General features: G+C 48.1%; 1 protein-coding gene across 1 annotated transcript in view; it reads right to left on the reverse strand.

Annotated features, from left to right (window-relative positions):
• Positions 1 to 19535, reverse strand: part of WNT7A (Wnt family member 7A) — a 68155-nt gene extending 48620 nt beyond the window's left edge. Inside the window, exons 1-2 of the mRNA XM_016129584.2 lie at positions 19263 to 19535; positions 14235 to 14461 (exon numbers count right to left, since the gene is read on the reverse strand). Of these exons, the coding sequence (XP_015985070.1) occupies positions 14235 to 14461; positions 19263 to 19333 (298 nt within the window). The 5' untranslated portion in view covers positions 19334 to 19535. The remainder of the gene's footprint in view (positions 1 to 14234; positions 14462 to 19262) is intronic.
• Between the last annotated feature and the right edge of the window lie 337 nt (positions 19536 to 19872).

Genomic DNA, 19872 nt, shown 5'->3' on the forward strand with positions numbered 1-19872 from the left:
TGGCAGTAGTTAACAGTTACTCATAAGAGAACTGTGAAGTAAGGAGTAGAAGTCTTCATTTATCTTCATTCACAGTTGAAGAAACTGAGGAGAGAGACAGGTCTGGTTTGCCCAGGCCACCAACTGGTGAACTGCAGAGCTGAGCTGCAGACTCAGCCTTTGGAAACTGGCCTTGCTCACAATATTAGGCTGGCACTGCACAGTCCCACCTTCTTCCCTCAACACGACCACTGAGGAAACTGCCCTGGGCATCAAGCTAGCTGTGTAACTACTGTCAAGAAGTCTGTTTATCTCTTTAAGTTTCTCTTGCTTCCCCGGTGAAATGGGAATAATAACAGCATCTATATGTCATGGGATGCTGGGTGGGCTGAATCATAGAATGAGGGGAAGGTGCTGAGCACAGTGCCTGGTATGTAGTAAGTGTTCATTCCATTAATGCCAGTCATTGTTGTTTTTGTTATTATTATTACTGCTGTGTTTCATTTTGCCTCATTGTGCTCTATGATACTTTGAGGGATAAGACAGCCTATGAAGAGGCAAGTGTATGGGTAATCCGACATCTATATGCCCACCCAAACTGGTTCACAAGGGGACACGAACCATGTCTATCTTGCTTCTAGTTTACAACACCCACCATAATGTGTGAGAGATGAATGAATGAGCAGACCTGAATTCCAAGTTCAACCTTACCAGAACAAGTCACTTAACCTCCCTGAGCCTCCATTTCCATATTTGTTAATATCATCCACCCTCTAGAAAGACATAGATATCACCTGTCACATGCACAGTACTTAAGTAAACAATAGTATTATAATGATTAATAATGATGAAATCACAGGCACCGTTGGGAGTTACAGAGAGAGAATTCCTCTTGCTTAGTTTTCTCCATAACCTTCCTGCTACTTTAGACTTATTTGTTTATTGTCTGCTCCTCCCATCACATCTACCACCTCCATCGCCCTTCTAGAAAATAATTTCCTTGAAGGTGAGCACTTTGTCATGTTCCCTGTCATGTCCCCAGGGCCTGACAAGTAGTAGACATTCCATAATTATTTGTTGAATGAAAAAAATGAATGAATAAAAGAAAGCTCCAAATAGTGATTGAGAACCATGGATGACCCTTATTTTATGCTTCCATGCTGGCGCTTTGGAAAGCATGCTCATCTGGTTCTTAGGAGAACATACTAACTGAGATTCAGAGAGATTCAGCGAGGTGGGTGCAAAGCAGTAATGAACTCCAGCCCATTCAGCATGACTTCCCCTAGGGTGTCAGCACAGAATTAGCCAGACACCACTAGGGTTTTGGGTTTGTTTCTGAGTGGAGGAGAAGGGTGGAAAGAAAGTAACCTTTGTTGAGCATTTACTATGTGCCAGACCCACATTTGGCACTCTGTGTGGTATTTCACAACAGCCCCATTTGGTAGACATCATTCTTTACAACTTTACAAGGGAGGAAACCAAGGATTGGAGAAGTCACGTGACCCACTGAGGCTGCCCACCTAGAAACTGGCCAGAGTGGGATTCTGGGCCAGAGTGGGACAGCGTCCTTCCTCGGTCGCATCCTGCCTGCCCTCCTGGTTCCTTGCTGCATCTGAAAACTCACCATTCCTTCGGTTTAAGGCATCAGAATAAAATGCCTTTATTTCTGTCCAGAGATACTACTCAGTTGTTATCAGTAAAGATTTATCAATAAATTATTTATAAGACCCATTCAACTCAGACGGCTAAGCTTGCTAAGCCTAGAACAGGGTTTGATGGCAGAAAGAAGGTTGAAAAGGATCCTGTAAGCTTAAGATCTCAGACTCTCAGGGTGAGAGGTCACATTGAACTCCAGCCACTCATGCCTCCTTCACTCATCCTTATTTTTTCAGTGGGGAAACTGAGGTTCAGAGAGATGACTTGCCCAGGAAGAGTCAGGATTCAAACTCAGAGGTCACATGCTCTCCAACAACTCCAGAGAACTTCCCCAAGCCCTAGCTGTGCTCAATACTTAGGTAAGGACCCGTCCCTTAGTATGGGGATGCCTATCCAGTTAGATGATTGTCTGAATGCCATCTCATTTGTCTTTTATAACATGTCTTTTAGGGTGGTTCTAAGATGTCTGTTAAATTGCTGCAGAAATGGAGTGAGATGATATGCCCAATGGCACATAGTTCATAAAAAGCACAGCAAAGTCATAAAATTGCTTACTATTTTGTCAGGCTCTGTTCTAAGCATTCAATATGGATCAACTCACTTAACTCTGCAACAATCTTATGAGGTATAGACAGTTATATTCATTTCAAAGATGTGGAAATTGAGGCCCAGATCAGTGATGCCAAGGATTCAAACCTGATTAGTCTGGCTCCAGTGTCTGAGTTACTCTCTGCCCCAAGGTTAGGATAATCACTCCAGTCTTACTGACGCCAGCCCAAGCTCTTTTCTGGATCTTCCACATTGGGCTGGTGAACAGTAGACACTGGGCTTGGCCATCGCTGACCATATACCCTCCATAAACAGAACCACTCCCTTTCTGCCCTGACTATCCACCCATCCCTTCTATCCACAAGCACAGGGAGAATCTCTTCAAACCTAGCTCTTTCTTTGACATTCTTGACTGAGTCATGTACCCTGTTCTTTCATTCAACAGCTATTTCTTAAGCACCTACTATGTGCCAGGCACCATGGCGGGGGCTGGGGAGACTGACAAGAGGGTTTTATACATGCCTTTATGGTGGACATATAGTGAGATCAGATCACTCAGTGGCAGCTGAGTACTCTGAAGAATGTAGAACAGGACACTGATGAGAGCAGGGGGCATCTGGGGTGGTAACTTTTGAGTGGGGAGGAGCCAGACATGAGGCTTTCTGGGGTGGGGAAATGGGCTTCAGACCCAGGGGCAGCCTGTGTGATGGCCCTGACATGATGTAGCTTGTGGTGGCAGCAAGTGAGCCAGGGGGTATGGGGGACCCGAAGCTATAGAAGACAGTGGTGGGTCCAGCTGGCCACCACCATTCTGCCCTGGGTAGAGGTCTTGATGTCCCTGGAATCAGAGAATAGTCTCCTAGAGCCACAGACATGAAGCCCTGGTTCTTCCTGGACTTCCACAGACATGGTTCTTCCTGGAATGACAGGTTCATGGAAGCCAGGAGACTTATCCAAGGTCTTCAGCATGGAATCCCCATTCCCATCTCCACCACATCCTTCTTAATTCTCAGTCTACCCATATCTCCAAGTAAAATTTCTATCCCGAAGTCCAGATGGTTTCAGCTCAGAACTTGAATAAAATGGAGCTGGGTGACACTGAGCAAGGACTCTGCCTCCCCCAAGTCTCATCTTCCCCATCTGTGACATGGGGACCAACAGGAGGACACTGCCAGGTTTCCACGAAGATTTAATGGAATCCCCCGGGGAAAGAGCTTAGGCTTCCAGAGGTACTCTGTAAAGAAAGGGATTATTACTCAGATGAAAATGGGGAGCCCGGCTGACGCCCTCCACACATTCCAGCTCTGTAACGATCCCCGCGAGTACAAAGGAAATAAACTGATGTCCAAGCCTGCCCAAAAGATTCCATTCCACCGCCCTGTGCAGCCACTGTAAATGGTTTGCACCGGAATATTATCTGGGTGTATTTACGGTATCTTACTGGAAACCACAAAGTGCATTGTATTTTTTTTTTTTTCATTTTCTATTTAAAGCCAATGGGTCAGAGAGTGAGCAATCTGCAGTGACACAGGCTGAAATATATGATTTGGAAAATATACAGCTGGAAAAAGGTTACTTTTGCCAGCCCTGTGGCATGGCAGTTCACAGCCCTTCTGGGCTCAGAATGCCACATCTGGCTGTCTTTATCCAGAGGAACTAGAGAGCCTCTCTGTGAACAATCAGAAGAATCAAGGGAGCAGAGAGTGTGTGTCTGCACTGAGCTTGGCTAAGGTCACAGAGATGGGATGTGGGGGAGGGACATGTGCAGGCCCCCAGCCTCTGTCCTTCTCTTCTGCCTTGGTTCCATCCAAGGGTCTCTTTTTCTACCAGGTGAGAGTGCACTGCTGACCACTTATCCAGGGTCAACACCTGCTCCTTCGTGACACCATGTCTTTGCATATTTTGTTCCCTCAGCCTGATAATGACCTTCCTCTCCCTTCTGCTGGTGTCAGGCAATGTAGTCCAGTAGTTTCGAAGCAAGACCCTGGAGGCTGATAAACCTAGGTTCATGTCCTGGCTCCGCTTGCCAGTGGCAAGACCTTGAGTGAATTAATTGACCTCTCAAAGCCTCAGTTTCCTCATTTATAAAATGGAAATAATAAAATACCTGCCTTGTTGTTAAGAGGATTAAATAAACCAAGGCATATGACAGGCTCGCATAACACCAGGATCAACAAGCAGTAGCTCTTATCAGTTGCATTATTGGTTAACCATACCCATCAAGATGCAGCTCCAATGTCCCCTGTCTGAGAGGCTTTCCTAAGATTTCTCTCTGCTTATGGCTTAGCACCTTAATCATCCTTATTTTGTGTTGGAAATTATCAGTCTCTTCCCACTATGCTGTAGTGACCTGGATTATTTATCTGTGAAGCCTCAACAATTGAATGAATGAATGACCGTGGGTGTAAAAGCGTGCATGCATGTGTATGTGTGCCTGTCTGTTTGTCTACCATATGAAAGCTGGAAAGAGAACATTAGTGTCAGAAAAGCTACAACCCAGGATGAACTGAGGTTTGCAAAACCTGCAAATGAAACAAAAAGTCCTTTGTTAGCTGTGTTCTAAGCAAGAACAGGGAAAGAAAAGGTCTTGCTCAGGCAAGATGGCGTATTGTTAAGAAATGGCAGAGACAGTGGAGCTGGCCCACTCCTTGCCTCCGTCTCACTCACTGGAAAGGCCTTCAGATCCATCCCTCCAAGTAGTCATTAGCTGATCAGACATGTGTTCCACCCACTCTCACAGACCCAGAGGGGTAAAAAGATGGAGCCATTTGTGCAAGGCATACAGATACTCAGAGGAGGAATCTTACATCCAGCTGGGCACCCAAAGGAGAGAGGGGGGAGCTGCTAAAGTGACTGCTCAAGGGAAGTGGTGACAAATGTGACAGAAACAGAAGCCCACAAATGCACCAGAGTTATTCAGTCTACAGACAGAAGAGGGTGGACCCCAGGGACTGAATCCTAGGTTATCTGTGCCCATCCCTGGAAAAATTCTGGTAGGGAAGTACCAAACAGGAGGTCATGAGTATTTGAAAAAGAATGCAGCTGTCCCCAGGAGCACACGTCAGGAAATCACCACTTCTTTGTTGACAATAATGCTGGAGACATAGCAAATTTCTATATGCTACATCCTATCTCTACCCTGAGACAGGGGAGAAATTCTTCTGACAGTTCCCCACCTAGGCAACCCACATGTCTGGAACATGAGACCCTGTGGATTGGCTATCCTCACCTTTCTCTCCAGTCTCTTTCTGCCTTCTTTACTTGACACCCTGTAGTCCAGGGCGCCTGGATCACTCTGAATCCCTGGCTCCTGGCTGGGTCACACCTGAAAGCTTTTCTTGGCTGCTCCTCCCCTGTTACACTCTTCCTCTCTGAGGTTGTGGGCCAGCCCATTTCAGGTGACCCTTACAGGCAGCTTTCCTTGCTATTGTCCACCTGCTTATTTGCCCAGTACCCTCTTCCCTTCTACTAGATTCCCAGAGCACATTTCAGCTCTGACTTTGCTGTTTGTCACCACCAGACAGTGAGCACCCTGAGGGCAGAGCCTGTGGCCAATTCATCAGCTGTTTACCACTCAGAAGATTCTAGTAAATATCTATGAGTCAGATAAATGACTAAATGGGTGGACCCATGGGAGTGGGAGGCATGGTGTGTGATTCCATGAACATTTAATTTATATAAATTCAAGAAAATACACCAAGGAGAAAATAAATTAAAATACTGTATTGTGGAAATATAAATTGGTACAGTCACTATGGAAAAGAGAATGGAGGGGCCACAAAAACTAAAATAAGTTATTTCACTTCTGGGTATTTATCCGAAGAAAACGAAATCACTATCCTGAAGAGATGTCCAGTGGGGCATTATTTACAGTAGCCAAGACATGGAAACAACCTAAGTGTCCATTGAAAGATGAATGAATAAAGAAATTGTGGTATATATATGCAATGAAATATTCAGCCATAAAAAATAATGAAGTCTTGCCACTAGTAACAACATGGATGGACCTTGAAGACATACTAAGTGAGATAAGAGAAAGACAAATACTGTATGCTCTCGCTTATATGTAAAATCTAAAAGAAAGAAAGAAAGAAAGAAAGAAAGAAAGAAAGAAAGAAAGAAAGAAAGAAAGAAAGAAAGAAAGAAAGAAAGAAAGAGAGAAAGAAAGAAAACTCAAAATTACTATATGTATATTTTGGATAGGTACTCTTCATTCTGAATTCACATGTATAACGTACACCTGCATAGAAAACCAGGTATTCTGAATTTTGTTGCTGATTTAAGGGACTTTCCAGGGTAATATTGACTAGAATTACATTTCACCATCCATATCAATATCAGAAGCTAGGATGTGTGTCTGCTATGCCCTTGGAGAAAAACGTTGGACTTGGGGGTGAGTGCATATACTTTGGGAGATTACTGATCGACACGAAACCCATATTATGTGCACAGTCAACCTGTGAGGGCCTCCAGAACAGTGTTTCCTGGTGTGGGTGCCTCTGAAGAGCAGTTCAGCCAGGTGGGTCATTGAGTCCAAGGTGAGATAAGAGTGGACCCTGCAAGGGAAGCCTGCTCAATCTATTCTCTTGTCTACAGGTTTTCAGAACCTTTAATATGCTGGTAGAAACTCTTGCTCTCTTGAGCAGGGAGTACACTGTTCTGAGTTTATAAATTTATCATGCAAGGAACCCCCCTATTTTCCCAGAGAAGCTGGTGGGTTTGGGGAGGTAGCAGAGACTAGCCTTCTACTGAACCAACCCTGGGAACAGATCTTCCCTAGGCCTTGACTTAGTCAACATTTTTATCCCATTTGAAGCTAATGCAAAGGCAGAAGGGAAAGCTAACAGAATGCTGGGCTGAAACAGATGAAAATGAAAACATGTAGGAATGAACGCTCAGTCTTGTTGTTTGGGTCAAAAAGCATTCACTCACACAACAGAGAGAAGAGAGTGTTTCATATGTATGAGGTGCCACTCAGACCTGGGAGTCAAAAGATAAACAAGACTTGGGCCTTGTCCTCAAGGGCTCAGAATAACTGTTGGCACATCGGACAGAGAGGAGCTGGTCATGCATTTCTTCATGTGTTTCCTGAGCACCTTCTGTATGATAAGCACTGGAGGTACCAGGAGAACATGATTGACAGCCCCAGGCTCCATGGACTGATGTTGGACACATCATTACAAAAGCAAGCAAGGTCACTTTTGAAACTGGTAAACACTGTAAAGATAGCTGCATAGGGTAACCTGCGGGGGAAACTGTCTCAGGTCAGATGTCACGAAAGGCCTTCTGGAGGAGGGGGTATTTGAGCGGAGACCTGCATAATGCTGAGTGGGCAAGTTACCTGCTATCACTCAGCAGCTTCTTCCTGTCACCCTTCTGTTCCTCCTCCTGCTCCAGAAGGAATTTGGGTAGGAGTCTGTCTCCACATTCACTGAGCCCATGGTGACCACGCCCTCATGCGCCAGGCACTGTGTCAGTCTCCTCTCTTCCCTCATGGAGCTGCCTTCTGGCCCAAGAAACAGATGATAACAACACCACAACTATGACTTATGGAGCCTGTGCAACGTGTCAGGCATGGTTCTGAGTGCCTCATGAGGAATAAATAATTTTCTTCTCCCACACTTTTGAGATAGGCACTATTATCATTACCATTTGGTCAAGGTCCTCAGCTGGGGAGAGAGCTGAGAGGTAGCTTCAGGTCTGAACCGTTACACAGTGCTTCCCAATGAGCAAATACATCAAGACTGTGCCATAAAGTGGTAAAGTGATATGAAGAAAGTATGGCAAGATGAGGGGCAGATGGAGATGGGTGGTCTACATTACACGGGAGAGTCATAAAGGCTTCTATTGGGATCAGGTGACATGTGAGCACAGAATGGAAAAGCAGAAGAGAATCCAGTCAGAAGGAATAGCCAGGTCAAATGTCTTGAGGTGGGAAGGACTTTTGCTTGCTTGAGAGTTGGAAGAAGGCCAGAGGGGCTAGGGTGGAGATGAAGTTGGGATGCAGGTCATTGTGGTCTGTAAGTGTTTTATTCCCAGGGCAATAGGAAACCATAGTAGGGTTTTACACATGGGGCTGCCATGATCAGAGCAACATGCGGAAGATGCTATGCTGAATGGCTATGTGGTGCAGTTGTCTGGGCAATAACTCTCTAAAGATGGAGGTTTGAAGCAGGAGGTGGTGATGGAGGTGGTGAGAAGTAGACAGACTGGGAGAGGAGTTAGATTTTGTAGGAAGAGTCCGAAAGGTGAGCTTAAATTAATAATTGAACCAATAGCTTCTCTCCATTCTACTCTATATCCCCTCTTTCTATTGTAACAAGAATAAAATCCAGAACATGCACCCCTCATTCCTTGAGCTCCTCTTCATCTGAGTTGGGCTTGCAGGCTTCCTTGGAGGGGAAAAAGGATGTCCTCTGACGGCCTTAACCCAGCAGATGCCAAGGACTTCTATCCTGTATAATGCCGTTGCCACCTGGCAAGGTGGGCCATGTGACTATCCTATTCTGCTGATGAGCAGACTGAAATCAGAAAGGTGAGGTACTTACACAGTGTCACCAGTAAGGTAGCAGTGGGGCTGGGATGAAAAGCTGGCTGCATGACTTTGATGCCAGTGCTTGCATGGCTGCCCCACAGCCCAGAAACAAGACAAAGTTCTCACATTCATGGCAGCCTTGGGAATCTCAAATCTGGCAGGCTCACATAAACAGAAGAATCTCTCAGCAACAGTGAACTACTACCAATCTCACTCCTGCTGTAAAACAGCCACATTACTTTGGTCAGCTTCTACCTCATTCCCAGCCTGAGGTATAGGTGGACAGCCCTCCTTTCAAGGGTGGATGAGACCAAATGAGATAAATGAGGAAGGACTGTCTCAGCTCTTTGTCCCTACAGGGGAGTGAAGCCCTGGGCTCCATGAACAAGCCTCTCTGGGGTGCCATGACATAACAGAGCCGTAATGGCCAAAACTGAGGGGAGAACACACAACCCGATGGAAAAGTAGGCAAAAAGCATGAATAGGCAACTCACGGAAGAGTAAACATGCACAGCCAATAAATGTAGGAAGAGATTTCAATAGCATCACTTCTCAGGGAAGTACAAATCAAGATGATAGATAGAAAGTATGTCACACCCATTCTCTAGGCAAAAATGAAGATGTCTGGACAATCCCAATTGTTGCAGACAAGACTGTCAATTGACACTGCCTGTTGGTGGGAGTGGCACTTGGTACAATAACTGTGGAAATCAGGTTGACATTCATACTCCATGACCAGCAATTCCATTCCTTTCTATATGCTCAAGAGAAATGCGTGCACACAGGCACCAGGAGATGTGCACCAGGAAGCCTATGGTGGCACTGTTAGTGATCACAAGTATTAGAGACAACCCAAATGCCCCACAACCCAAAGAGTGGGTGCATAGATTGGCGCCTATTTACCAGAGCTAAAATGAATCAACAATAGCTATAAGGAACATAAATGAATTTTATTACTATGAGTGAAAAAGCAAATTCCAAAAGATTGCATATAATAAAATGCCTTTTCTTTATAAAAATTAAATATAAATAAAATTAAATATTTGACTTCTGGGGAATGCATTTATATGATAAATTGGACATAAACAAGCAAGGAATGGAAAATCCAATATTCAGGATAGAAAAAGTGTGGCTTGGGAGGGAGTGGCAGGGGGTGCACAAGGGATGTTCATAGGGGTAGCTGCTGAGTTGGATTCAAGGGAGAGTCCATTGTATTATTTAAGAAAAGGAAAAGCTGAGAGGTGGATGAATGCCTTTTTAAGCCCCTAAGAGCTACACTGGGTCACACACCACACCCAAATAATCTCTGGCATTTTAAGACCCTTGAATAACCAGCCTGTCATTTCACCTGAGGCTACTGACACACTGCCTCCTGAGGCTGCAGATCCCTTCACCATCCCCTTAGCAATCAAACATCTATATCTTCATTTGACTGTTCCCTCTGCCTGGGATCCCGTTCGCTGACCAATAAAATTCTTCTCACCCTTCAAGACCCATGTCAAGGGCCATTGCCACTGTCCAGGCCACTCCTCCCACCTAGGAGTTTCACCTCTGTGCTCCCACCACACCCTGTATGCCTTCCCCAAGCTCACTGTTATAAAGTGAATCGTGTCCCCCCACCCCCCTCCAAAATTTACATGTTGCAGCCCTAATTCCCAGTAACTCAGAATGTGACTGTATTTGAAGGTGTAACCTTTAAAGAAGTGAAAAAATTGAAATGAGACCATTAGGGTGACCCTAATCCAGCCTGATTGGAGTCATTATAAAATGAGGAGATTAGAACACACAGAGACATCAAGGTCATGGGCACAGAGGAAAGACCTTGAAAGGACCAGTAAGAAGGTGGCCATCTGCAAGCCAAGGAAAGAAGCCTCAGTAGAAACCATACCTGCTGCACCTTGATCTTGGACTTGCAGCCTCCAGAACTGTGAGAAAATAAATACCTGTGTCTAAGCTGCCCGGCATGTGGTACTTTGTTACAGTGACCTGACCTGATTAATAAACTCGTGAGCAATCTCTCTCTCATGAGAAATGGTCTAGGTGGGGCTCCCAGGCCTGGCTAACAAAAGCACTGCTGCCCTTGGCCACTATGATTGGTTTGGAATGGACACACGACTGAACATCAAGCCTTGGTAGCTGATCCAGTCAGAGTGAACCTTCTGCAGTTGCTACCAGAGAAAGGCTTTTCTCCTGAGGTGGCTTAAACTGGGTTTCAGTTTCTTGCAGCCAAGAAGATCTCTCCATAGCCTTCTCCTCAGATCAACGAGTAAAATCTGGAACACTCAGAAGGGCAAGAGCACTGATGACGAGCCCAGAATGCCTGAATTTGAGACTTGTTTCTTGGTGCCCTTGAGGAATATACGAGGAAACCAAGGCTTAGAGGGAAAGTGACTTCTCAAACTTGTGGAGGTGGGGGAGATTCCAACTTGATCTCATCTTCCTCTGTTCCCACTACTATCACCTTAGCAAGGTAGCTCCTTCCTACATAGACTTTGAGTCATCAGTCTCCATCCTGGCAGCTCACTTCCAAAGCAGATCTCCACCGCTTTCATTCAGTCTACAGCCACCATTATTCTTGCCTGGAAAACTACCAGGCTCCTGACTTGGCCTGACAGACATTGCAGTGTCCAGCTCTTGGCTCCTTCTCTGACCTATGAATCTTCCTCTTTCCTTTCTTTTGCTGTTCTCCAACTACAGCGGCCTCGCTGTTCCTCCAGCCACCAAACAGGTCTCTGCCTCAAGGCCTTTGTATGTACCATTTCTTTTGCCTGGCATCCTCTCTGCCCAGACATATCTGTGGTTCACCTTTTTTATGAATCTAGGGGGTCTTCCCTTACCACACAGGTGGAACGACTGCCTCCAGTTAAAGTGGGCATGCAATAAATATTTGGTGGATGCATGAGTGAATCAATGAATGACAAAATGAATGAATGAATTCCACACCCACACTTTAATAAATCTTCCAGAACTCCTATTAGGTTTAATCATATGATGTCATTTTTGTGGGCCAAAAATCACTGAATAGTGGCTATTTTATACAATGTTGAACTCACTTTGGTAGTCTCACCCATGCTCAAAATTCTCCAATTGCTCCCACAACCTAGAAATTCAAACCGCTCAGAAATTCACACGCCTCTTGGCTCTGGATCCTATTCTCTTCCAGGCTAGGGCATTGTTACTCTATAGGTTTTCTTGGGCTCTTTTCTTTGCTTAAATTTCCTGAAGCCACCTCTGCCCACCCGAGCCATCCTCTTTAAGAATGCTCCTTGCCTCAGGCCTCTGCTCCTCCCCAGTGTATACTGGCAGTGCACATTAATGGTATTTCTCCATCTCAATGTGCAACAAATCCTTCCATTCTACAACTCTGGCCAGCTGAGTGAGGGGGTGTGATGCTGGACAGCAGGGGCTCCCTGCACCATAGCCTTCCACCACACCCCAGCAGGCACTATAACGATGCCACCAATGGGTTGGCTATTCCAAGACTGCAAGCTGTGCTGGAATCAACCCAGTCTTGGAGACCCTGACACTCACTTTTGTTGACCTTGGGCAGGTCTCTTCTGAGCTTGTTTTCTCATCATTGAAATAATGCCAGAGCCCAGGCTTGGGTCTCAAAACCAAGGTCAGGGGTGTGACCAAGAGAAGACGTAAAAACTACAGGTGATGACAAGGGAAGGTTCACAAGATGGAGATTTCAGCAGCCTAAATTAGAGTCCTAGTGCTGAGGCCACCTCCAGGTATGAGCTGGGTCAGATCCTTTCTTTCTCTGGGCCTTGGTTCCCCATCTGAAAAGCAAGCCCTGATGCTGGAACAAGGGCAGGTGGTGCACGGCAAAATCCTGCACCAAGATGCCAGAAAGGGTGTGCATGTGGAGAGGAGCCCTGCGGGAGGAGATGACCTTGCCCCCTCCCAACCTCACCCTGATCTTTGGATCCTGTTCTGCAGTCCCTCATGTGTGAGCACAAGGCAGGTATGGAAGCTGAAAAAACAAGTCCTGCCGCAGGACCAAGATGATGCTATTCTTACTTTCAAGAAGGGGGAAGAAAATATTCAGAGGTGAATGCTGCAAGAGAACCCTGACCCCCATGGAGCCAGCATTCCCAACAGGTGAAGAATAGATGCAGACAGTGCCAAGTGCTTGGCTGATAGGACGGAGCTTTGTGGTTAGAGGGGACTTTAGACAAGGGAGGCTCTGGGGACCTGGATGCTGGGAGGAAGCCACGCGCACAGACGACAGGGGCTCAGGAATATGGGGTATGGGAAAGGATCTGAGGCAGAGGAACTCATGGTGCTGCAGCCCAACAGCAGGACCCAGTATGCTGTGTTTGGGAAACAAAAAGGGGCCAAGTGGGCAAGGGAGAAGGGGAAGATGGGAGCAGATGAATGTAGAGGTCAGTAATGCCAGATCAACAGTTGGAATTTCATTCTAATCCTGGGGTTATAAGCAGGGAAATAACATGCTCTGATTTCCATTTACAAAGGATGACCTTGACTGCAGGAGGGTTTGCAGGAAGGCCCATGTACAGCAGGATGGTGGGGGCAGAAAGGCACCTGGAAGCCTATATATGCCAGCTGTGTGACTCAAGAAGGAGGAAGTGAGGACAAGGAGCAGTGTCTGGATTTGGGGCGAATCTTTTCAATAACCATTGGATTTGCTGATATTGGGGCTGAGGGATAGAGAGAACTCAGGGGTGCCCTTTGAGCAGTCTAGCAGGTCAGGTGAACCACTCCAGCCCCAGAAGACGTGAGGCTGACCTGGAAGTTTACCGCTCAGAGCAAGAGTTGCTGGCTCCCCAATCCAGACGCACACAAGCTAGACACACAACATGTCCTTGCCCACACCGATCAGGACCTCTCGGTGATCAGCTCCCTTTCCACCAGGCTTTTATCATGCTTGCTTTGAAAACCAAATGTGTGGCCCAACATTTTGTGCATATTTATGTGTGAGGATGTGTGTGTGGATGTCCAACCGACACACAATTCCCATAAAACAGGGGTTGCAAATTCAAATGCCCACAGGGGTCAGGCAAGTCAGATAAGGGTGGGTATGAGGTGGACAATAGAAAGTGGTGAGGACTGTGTACTGTGGCAGTGAATGGGATGCCCGAGCTCCATCTAAAAATACTGTGTTCCTAGCTCCAGCTCATTATAACTATGTGGGTACATGTATAAGCCAATTTTTCAAAAGAAGCCAGAAACTTGCATTTTTGGGTGAAACAGCTAGTTTAAAATTTTGGGCTTCAATTTAAACAACAACAACAACATAAATGCTGTGTATCAGCCAGTTAGCATTTGGGGCCACTGGTTTTAAACTTTGCCATAACAGTTGGGGTGATCTGGGTTCAAACCAGAAAGCTGACTCTCATCGGGAGATGTGAATTCAAGAGTGGCATCTTCAGGTTCTCATACTGGGGAGCATTCCAGCAGGGGTCAAGTGAGGGGTCCCAGAGGGCTCAGAGGGCATTCTGGTCTCTGGAGAGCCTCTCTGGCCCTGTTTGCATGTCGGGTGAGCACATACCCACTTTGAGCTCCTTCCCGAAGACGGTGCGCTCCCCCAGAGCAGAGCAGTTCCAGCGGCCGTTGCGGAACTGAAACTGACACTCGTCGAGGCCCATTTGTGAGCCTTCTCCTATGACGATGATGGCGTCCGGCCGGCTCTGGCAGATCGCCCGCTGTCTGGGAGCCAGGCCTGGGATCTTGTTACAGATGATGCTCGCGCCCAGAGCTACCACCGAGGAGAAGCCACTAGAGCAGGGGACACAGAGAGACTGAGCATTAGGCCAGCAAAGCGGGGTTCACAGCCTACAGCCCCTCCGTGGGCATTCTGCCCTGATCACCTCACTCAGCAACTCCTAGCAGGAGTCTCCCAACTTTTTGATACTGCACCCCAACCTGTGTTTACTCATTTGAGATTTCATATTGGCATTTGCTCAGCGTGTATGTACAATATTAGTGAGGCTTGATTTCCTTTTTAGAGACAAAAAATGATGAGTATGTTACAACTATAAACATTGAGTAAAATAAGCAAGTTGTCTTTGTAATTATAATAGGATTCAATTGAGATGAAGTTTAAAATCATGCAAAAGGAAACCCAATATTGTTTAGGAATCATTTCTATGTGGTGAAATTGCAAAGGCAAGCAAGGGAAACTACAGTTTCATGTAGCGGCTGCCTCTGAAAGAGTGGTGAGTGCGCAAATGTTCATTTAAAAAGACAACTATTCGTACACATTATATATACTCAATGGTATGTATGTATATGTTTTATTACAAAATAAAGAGAAATTGTGAAAAGAGGTTCTAAGTATTTTTCTCTCTGCATGTCAATGGAGTAAGTTTATCCCCCTACGGACACAACTGGCCTAGAGGATGCTCATGACTATTCTGGCAAGGTTATTCACTGCATAGATACATATCGGACACCTATCAGTTGCTAGGCACTGTGCTAAGCCTTGCCCTCAAGGAACTGTGGAGGGAGACAAGGCACACATTACAAATTAATACAATAGGCCATCTCAGACAGTGATGCACACTATGAAAAAGTAAGCAAAGATGCTGTGATGGCAACTAGGGGTGGGTTTGAGAGAGATGGGAGAGGGGCCACTCTAGCTGGAGTGTTCAAGGAGGGTCTCTCTGAGGAAATGACAGTGAAGCAGATTGGCCAGGAGTCAGCAGTGGAAATGTCTGGGGAAAGAGTATTCTGGCCAAATGGGACAAAAAAATGGACAGTCCCGGGAGGAGCACAAGCTTGGGGTTGCCAAGGAACAAAAAGAGCACATAGAAGCTGATGCAGAAACAGAGCTTGGGAAGGACACTCTGAGGAAAGGAGATGGCTCAGGGCTGGAATTTTCTCAGGTGCATTATTAGGAAGTACTGAAGGGCTGTAAGCTCTATACTGATAGGATCCCATCTCTTTAGCCTCATGTGAGAGGACTGTGGGATGCCAAGGCAGGAACAGAGAAAACAGATAGGCTAGATGATGCTCGCGCCCAGAGTGGTGGCTTGGCTTTGGTGACAGTGACGGGGGAGCCTGCAGATAGAGATGACCAAACTTACTGATGGACTGAATGACAGAGTGAAACTGAGGGGAGAGATGGGAAAGGTACAAAGGAAACACAGGCATCAGTGTGACTTGTGGATATCTGGCTTGAGGGTGGGGCCATTTCCTAATATCAAGATAACTCCTAACAGGCTCTTATGGTAACCCTGATAATTCAAGTAGCCCTTCCTTTACACAAAGATGGCCCACTAATCTGGAGCTTCTGTTTGTATAATTCTTTAAACTTCATCAAAAGTACTTTGAAAGAGAAGACCTCACCCTAGATGTTTTACTGTAGTTATAATAAGAGCTTCTACATATTGCGGGCCATGGCCAGCCACTGGGCTAAGTACCTCACACTTTCCATCCTGGAGCTCAAGTAAGGAAAGTCCTTCTGGAGTTGGAATTTCTTAAAGTGAGGTTCTCCTGTATCACAGCACCAGAGATGAAGTGATCCTACTCCTTTCCAAGCACATAACTGACCATTCTTGCCTCCTCTTTCTCTCTGCTCCTGCCTCACACAAGCCCTTTTCCTGCCTCAGGCCCTTTGTCCTTGCTGGTACTTCTTCCTGGAAGCTCTCTCCACACTAAACTTCACATGCTTGGTTTCTTGTCACCATTCATGTGACCTCAAGGGTCACCTCTCTGACCACCTGGTTAAGGGAACCTACCTTTCCACTCCACCCTTCCTAACTTTCCATCACAATCTCTGTTTTGTTACTTAATACTCTTGGTTATTCATAGTCTTCTGAAATGTTTCAATGTGTGTTTTTGTTTTTAATCTGTGTTCTCACTTGTTTATTGCTTTTTCATTAGACTACAAACTCTTTGAGAGCAGGAAGGCTGTCTGCTGGTTCACTAAATGGGTACTGAAAAAATGGATTGTGGAGCTTCAAGAATGTCACTGCTCCCCAAATATGCATTGAATGCATCAGTGAACTTCTACAGCATCCCTACTATGATCCAAGGCAGTATGGGGATGTCCCGTAACAAACAGTAGCCTACATGACCTTTTTAAACAGCCCTGTTGGGCAGAACTCACCATATCTATTTCACATATCTGAAAACTGAGGCTCACAGAGATTGAGAAGTGGAGACTGGCAAGTGATGGATTTGAAACAGGAGCCTGGCAAGAGCTATCAGTTATTCATCTCAGCCATTAAAAGAGTCTAACACAGAGCTAGAATGTTTGAAATGTTTGGAGCAGAGATGGCACAGAAAGATTAAGTCAAGTGGAGGTTCTGGCCACAAGTTAGGAGGAACCTTTGAACACTTAACTGACCACTAGGAAATTCCTACACCAGCAAAGAGTGTAATGATATATTAGGGTTAAAAACTCATGGGAATAATAGTCTAGCAGCTAAGAGGTGAGGCCTAGGGTGACATCTAAGTTTCCTTCACCTACTAGCTGTGTGGCTTTGGGCAAGTTACATGCCCTCTCTGTACTTCAGTTTTTCCCATCTCTAAAATGAAGGTATTGCTAATTAGTCGTCGCCTCATAGGATTGCTGTGAAAATTAAACGTGTTAAAACATGGAAATGCTAAGAAGGTGCTGTTGTTGAAGTTGTTATTATTGGATCACAAGAGGCTAGTGCTTGAGTCACTTGAACTATTCAAATGAAATAAGAGCAGCACAGATGTCTTGACATCGATTCTGAGCGGGGAGGAACCTGTAACATCTAGAGAATTAGAAGGCCTCTTAGGGACTGCCCCTCAAGCTCATTTTACAGATAGAAAACCTGAGGCCCAGCGAGCAGCAGGGTCTGGCCCCAAATTACCCTGCCATTCCTCCCAACCTGGACCTCTCCCTGCCCTACAGGGCAGCAGCTAGGTCACAGGCCGGCATTCTCCCTAGCTCCCTCCCTCCAGGGCGGCAGGGTCCCCGCGGGGCCGCTGAGGTTTTGGCGCCCGCGGGAGGTCGGGTGGGCGGGGCAGCCAGCGGAGGTTATTTTCTGTTGTTTTCCCTCTCTCCCCCCATTCCCCGGTCCCACCTCCCCGTTTCTAATGAAAAAGGAGATAAAACCGCAAGCGGCCAGCGCCAATCAGCCCTACCGGCTTCCTGGATGCTGGGTGCGCGCTGGGCGGAGGGGGCGCGAGCCAAGGTGAAGATTAAAGCAAGGGGAAGAAAGGAAAGCCACCCAGACGCGGACGAATCAATAACACTTAAAACACACGGGCAAGCAGGCAGTGCGCGAGCCCTGCAGCCGCCTCTCCGCCCGCGGTCGCCTCTTGGCCAGCGGTCTGGGCTGGCAGGCCGTCTCATTCGCTCTGTGCGCACCTGCTTGCTGCTACTTCGGGTCAACTTGCGAAATCCCCGCTCTAGAGACGTGGAGTGGGCAGAGGGGAGGAGTAGTGACAAAACACAAAGAATCTGCTACATGCACCCTCTTGCCGCAGCCAACGCCCCCCCCCCCCAGCCTGCCTCCTCCCCAAGCAGAGCAGTGAGGAGGTTCTCTGTGGGGGGTGGGAGTGCAGGTTGTGTGCCACCTGCCAAGGAGGCCCATTAGCGCCAGAACCTCTATGAATCCCCAAAGCCCCTGCATCCCCACCCCTCCGTGCTTCACACGCATTATCTAAGTACAAAGGGCGACTGGCCGTGCAAATGCAGCTCCAAGACGCATCCGGAGTGCCTCTCCCCAGCTCCCCGTCTCGTCAGAGCGCCGCCTCAGTCCCCACCTCCGTAGAAATGCTGTGGTGAAGCGGGGAGGGCCGCTTTGCCCGCGCGCCCGCGGACTCCAGCGCCCAGTCTTAGGGGGCGTGGTGTCCTGCCTCTCTCAGGAGATGGCTTTGCGAGCTTGTCTCCTTGGGTGTCTCCCGCAAGCTCTAGCCCTACCTTTGTGTGTGTTTGCTGAGGCCGGTAGGCGCCGTACCCTCGACCTAGGAAAGGGCTCAGGGAGTCTGAGAGTCCTTGGAAATGGGGTGGTGCCAGGGCTCTGAGCAGCGGTTTGCGTTTTTTGCCAGCGAATGTCCCTCCCTCGGGGTACCTGTTCCCTGTTGCACGGACCGGCCCTGCCTGCCACCCGGGGACTACCCTGTCTCTCCAGGATCGGTTGTGTCCGGGCCTCTGTGTACAGTCTTTCTGGGGGCTCTGGGGACTGAGCTCCCTGGGAGAGGCTACGGTCCTGGCTCTAGGCTCGGCATTCCTGCTGGACCTGCTGTTTCTATGCCTGGCTTTGAAGGTCCCCTGGTATTGAGTGACCCTTTGCAACAGCTAGCCGTCTTCTGAGTCCCCCAAGCTGGAGGACTGTCTCTGGTTCTGAGGGCTTCCAGATCGACACGTCCTCAGGGTGGCCGGTCCCCTTGCTCATGCCTCTCGAGCTGTGCGCACCCCTAGGGTGCCCACCTGCGGAGGGCCTTTGTGTGCCTACCGCTCCCTCACCGTGCCCACCCAGCCTCACTGAGGGGCCACAGAAGTTGGTGGCCGACGGCGGTCGTGGGCGGCACGACCCTTCCCCGGGCCACGCCAACTTGGCCAGGACACAATTCAGGGACTGCGAGCGGTCCTTACCCGATCCGGAGGTAGACCATGCCCAGGCTGAGAAAGAGGTGGCCCAGGCAGCGCCGCGCTTTCCGGTTCATAGTCCCTGCTAGTCGCCGGGGCCGCGGGCCGAGCTGCGCTGATCCCGCGGGCCGGCCCCGGTAGGGCAATCAACATAGCCCGCCCGGGAGGCGCGGGCCGAGGTGTCCCCAGTGCCGTCTGTCTGTGTGTCGGGCCGCGCGCTAGGTGCCTGAGCCTCACCGGGAGCGCGGGAGACACGGAGCAGGAGACGGGAGGGAGGATTGAACACTGCGCTGGGCGACGCCGCGCTGCGAGCGAGCTGCCGGTGCAAATGTGCGAGGCGCGGGGGGAGTGCGGGAGCGCTGCAGCCGCTCCCTCCCTCGCTCCCTCCTTTCCACTGTCCCTCCTCTGCCCGCCTCCCCGGAGCGCCCGCCCCGCAGCCCTGAGCCCGCGGGACCAAGAGGCCTGCTCCCGGCGCGCGCTCGAGCCTTGCCCCACGCGCTCCCGCGGCGCCCCCTCTCGGCTCTGGGGCGCGGAAACCTGGGAGGGGAGGTAGGAGTCCGCTCTATCCCTACCCGTCGCTAACTCGCATGTTGCCGGGCAAGTGGGCGCCCGAGGA

This window comes from Rousettus aegyptiacus, unplaced genomic scaffold (genome assembly GCF_014176215.1).
Source record: "Rousettus aegyptiacus isolate mRouAeg1 unplaced genomic scaffold, mRouAeg1.p scaffold_m13_p_4, whole genome shotgun sequence".
Lineage (NCBI taxonomy): Eukaryota > Metazoa > Chordata > Mammalia > Chiroptera > Pteropodidae > Rousettus > Rousettus aegyptiacus.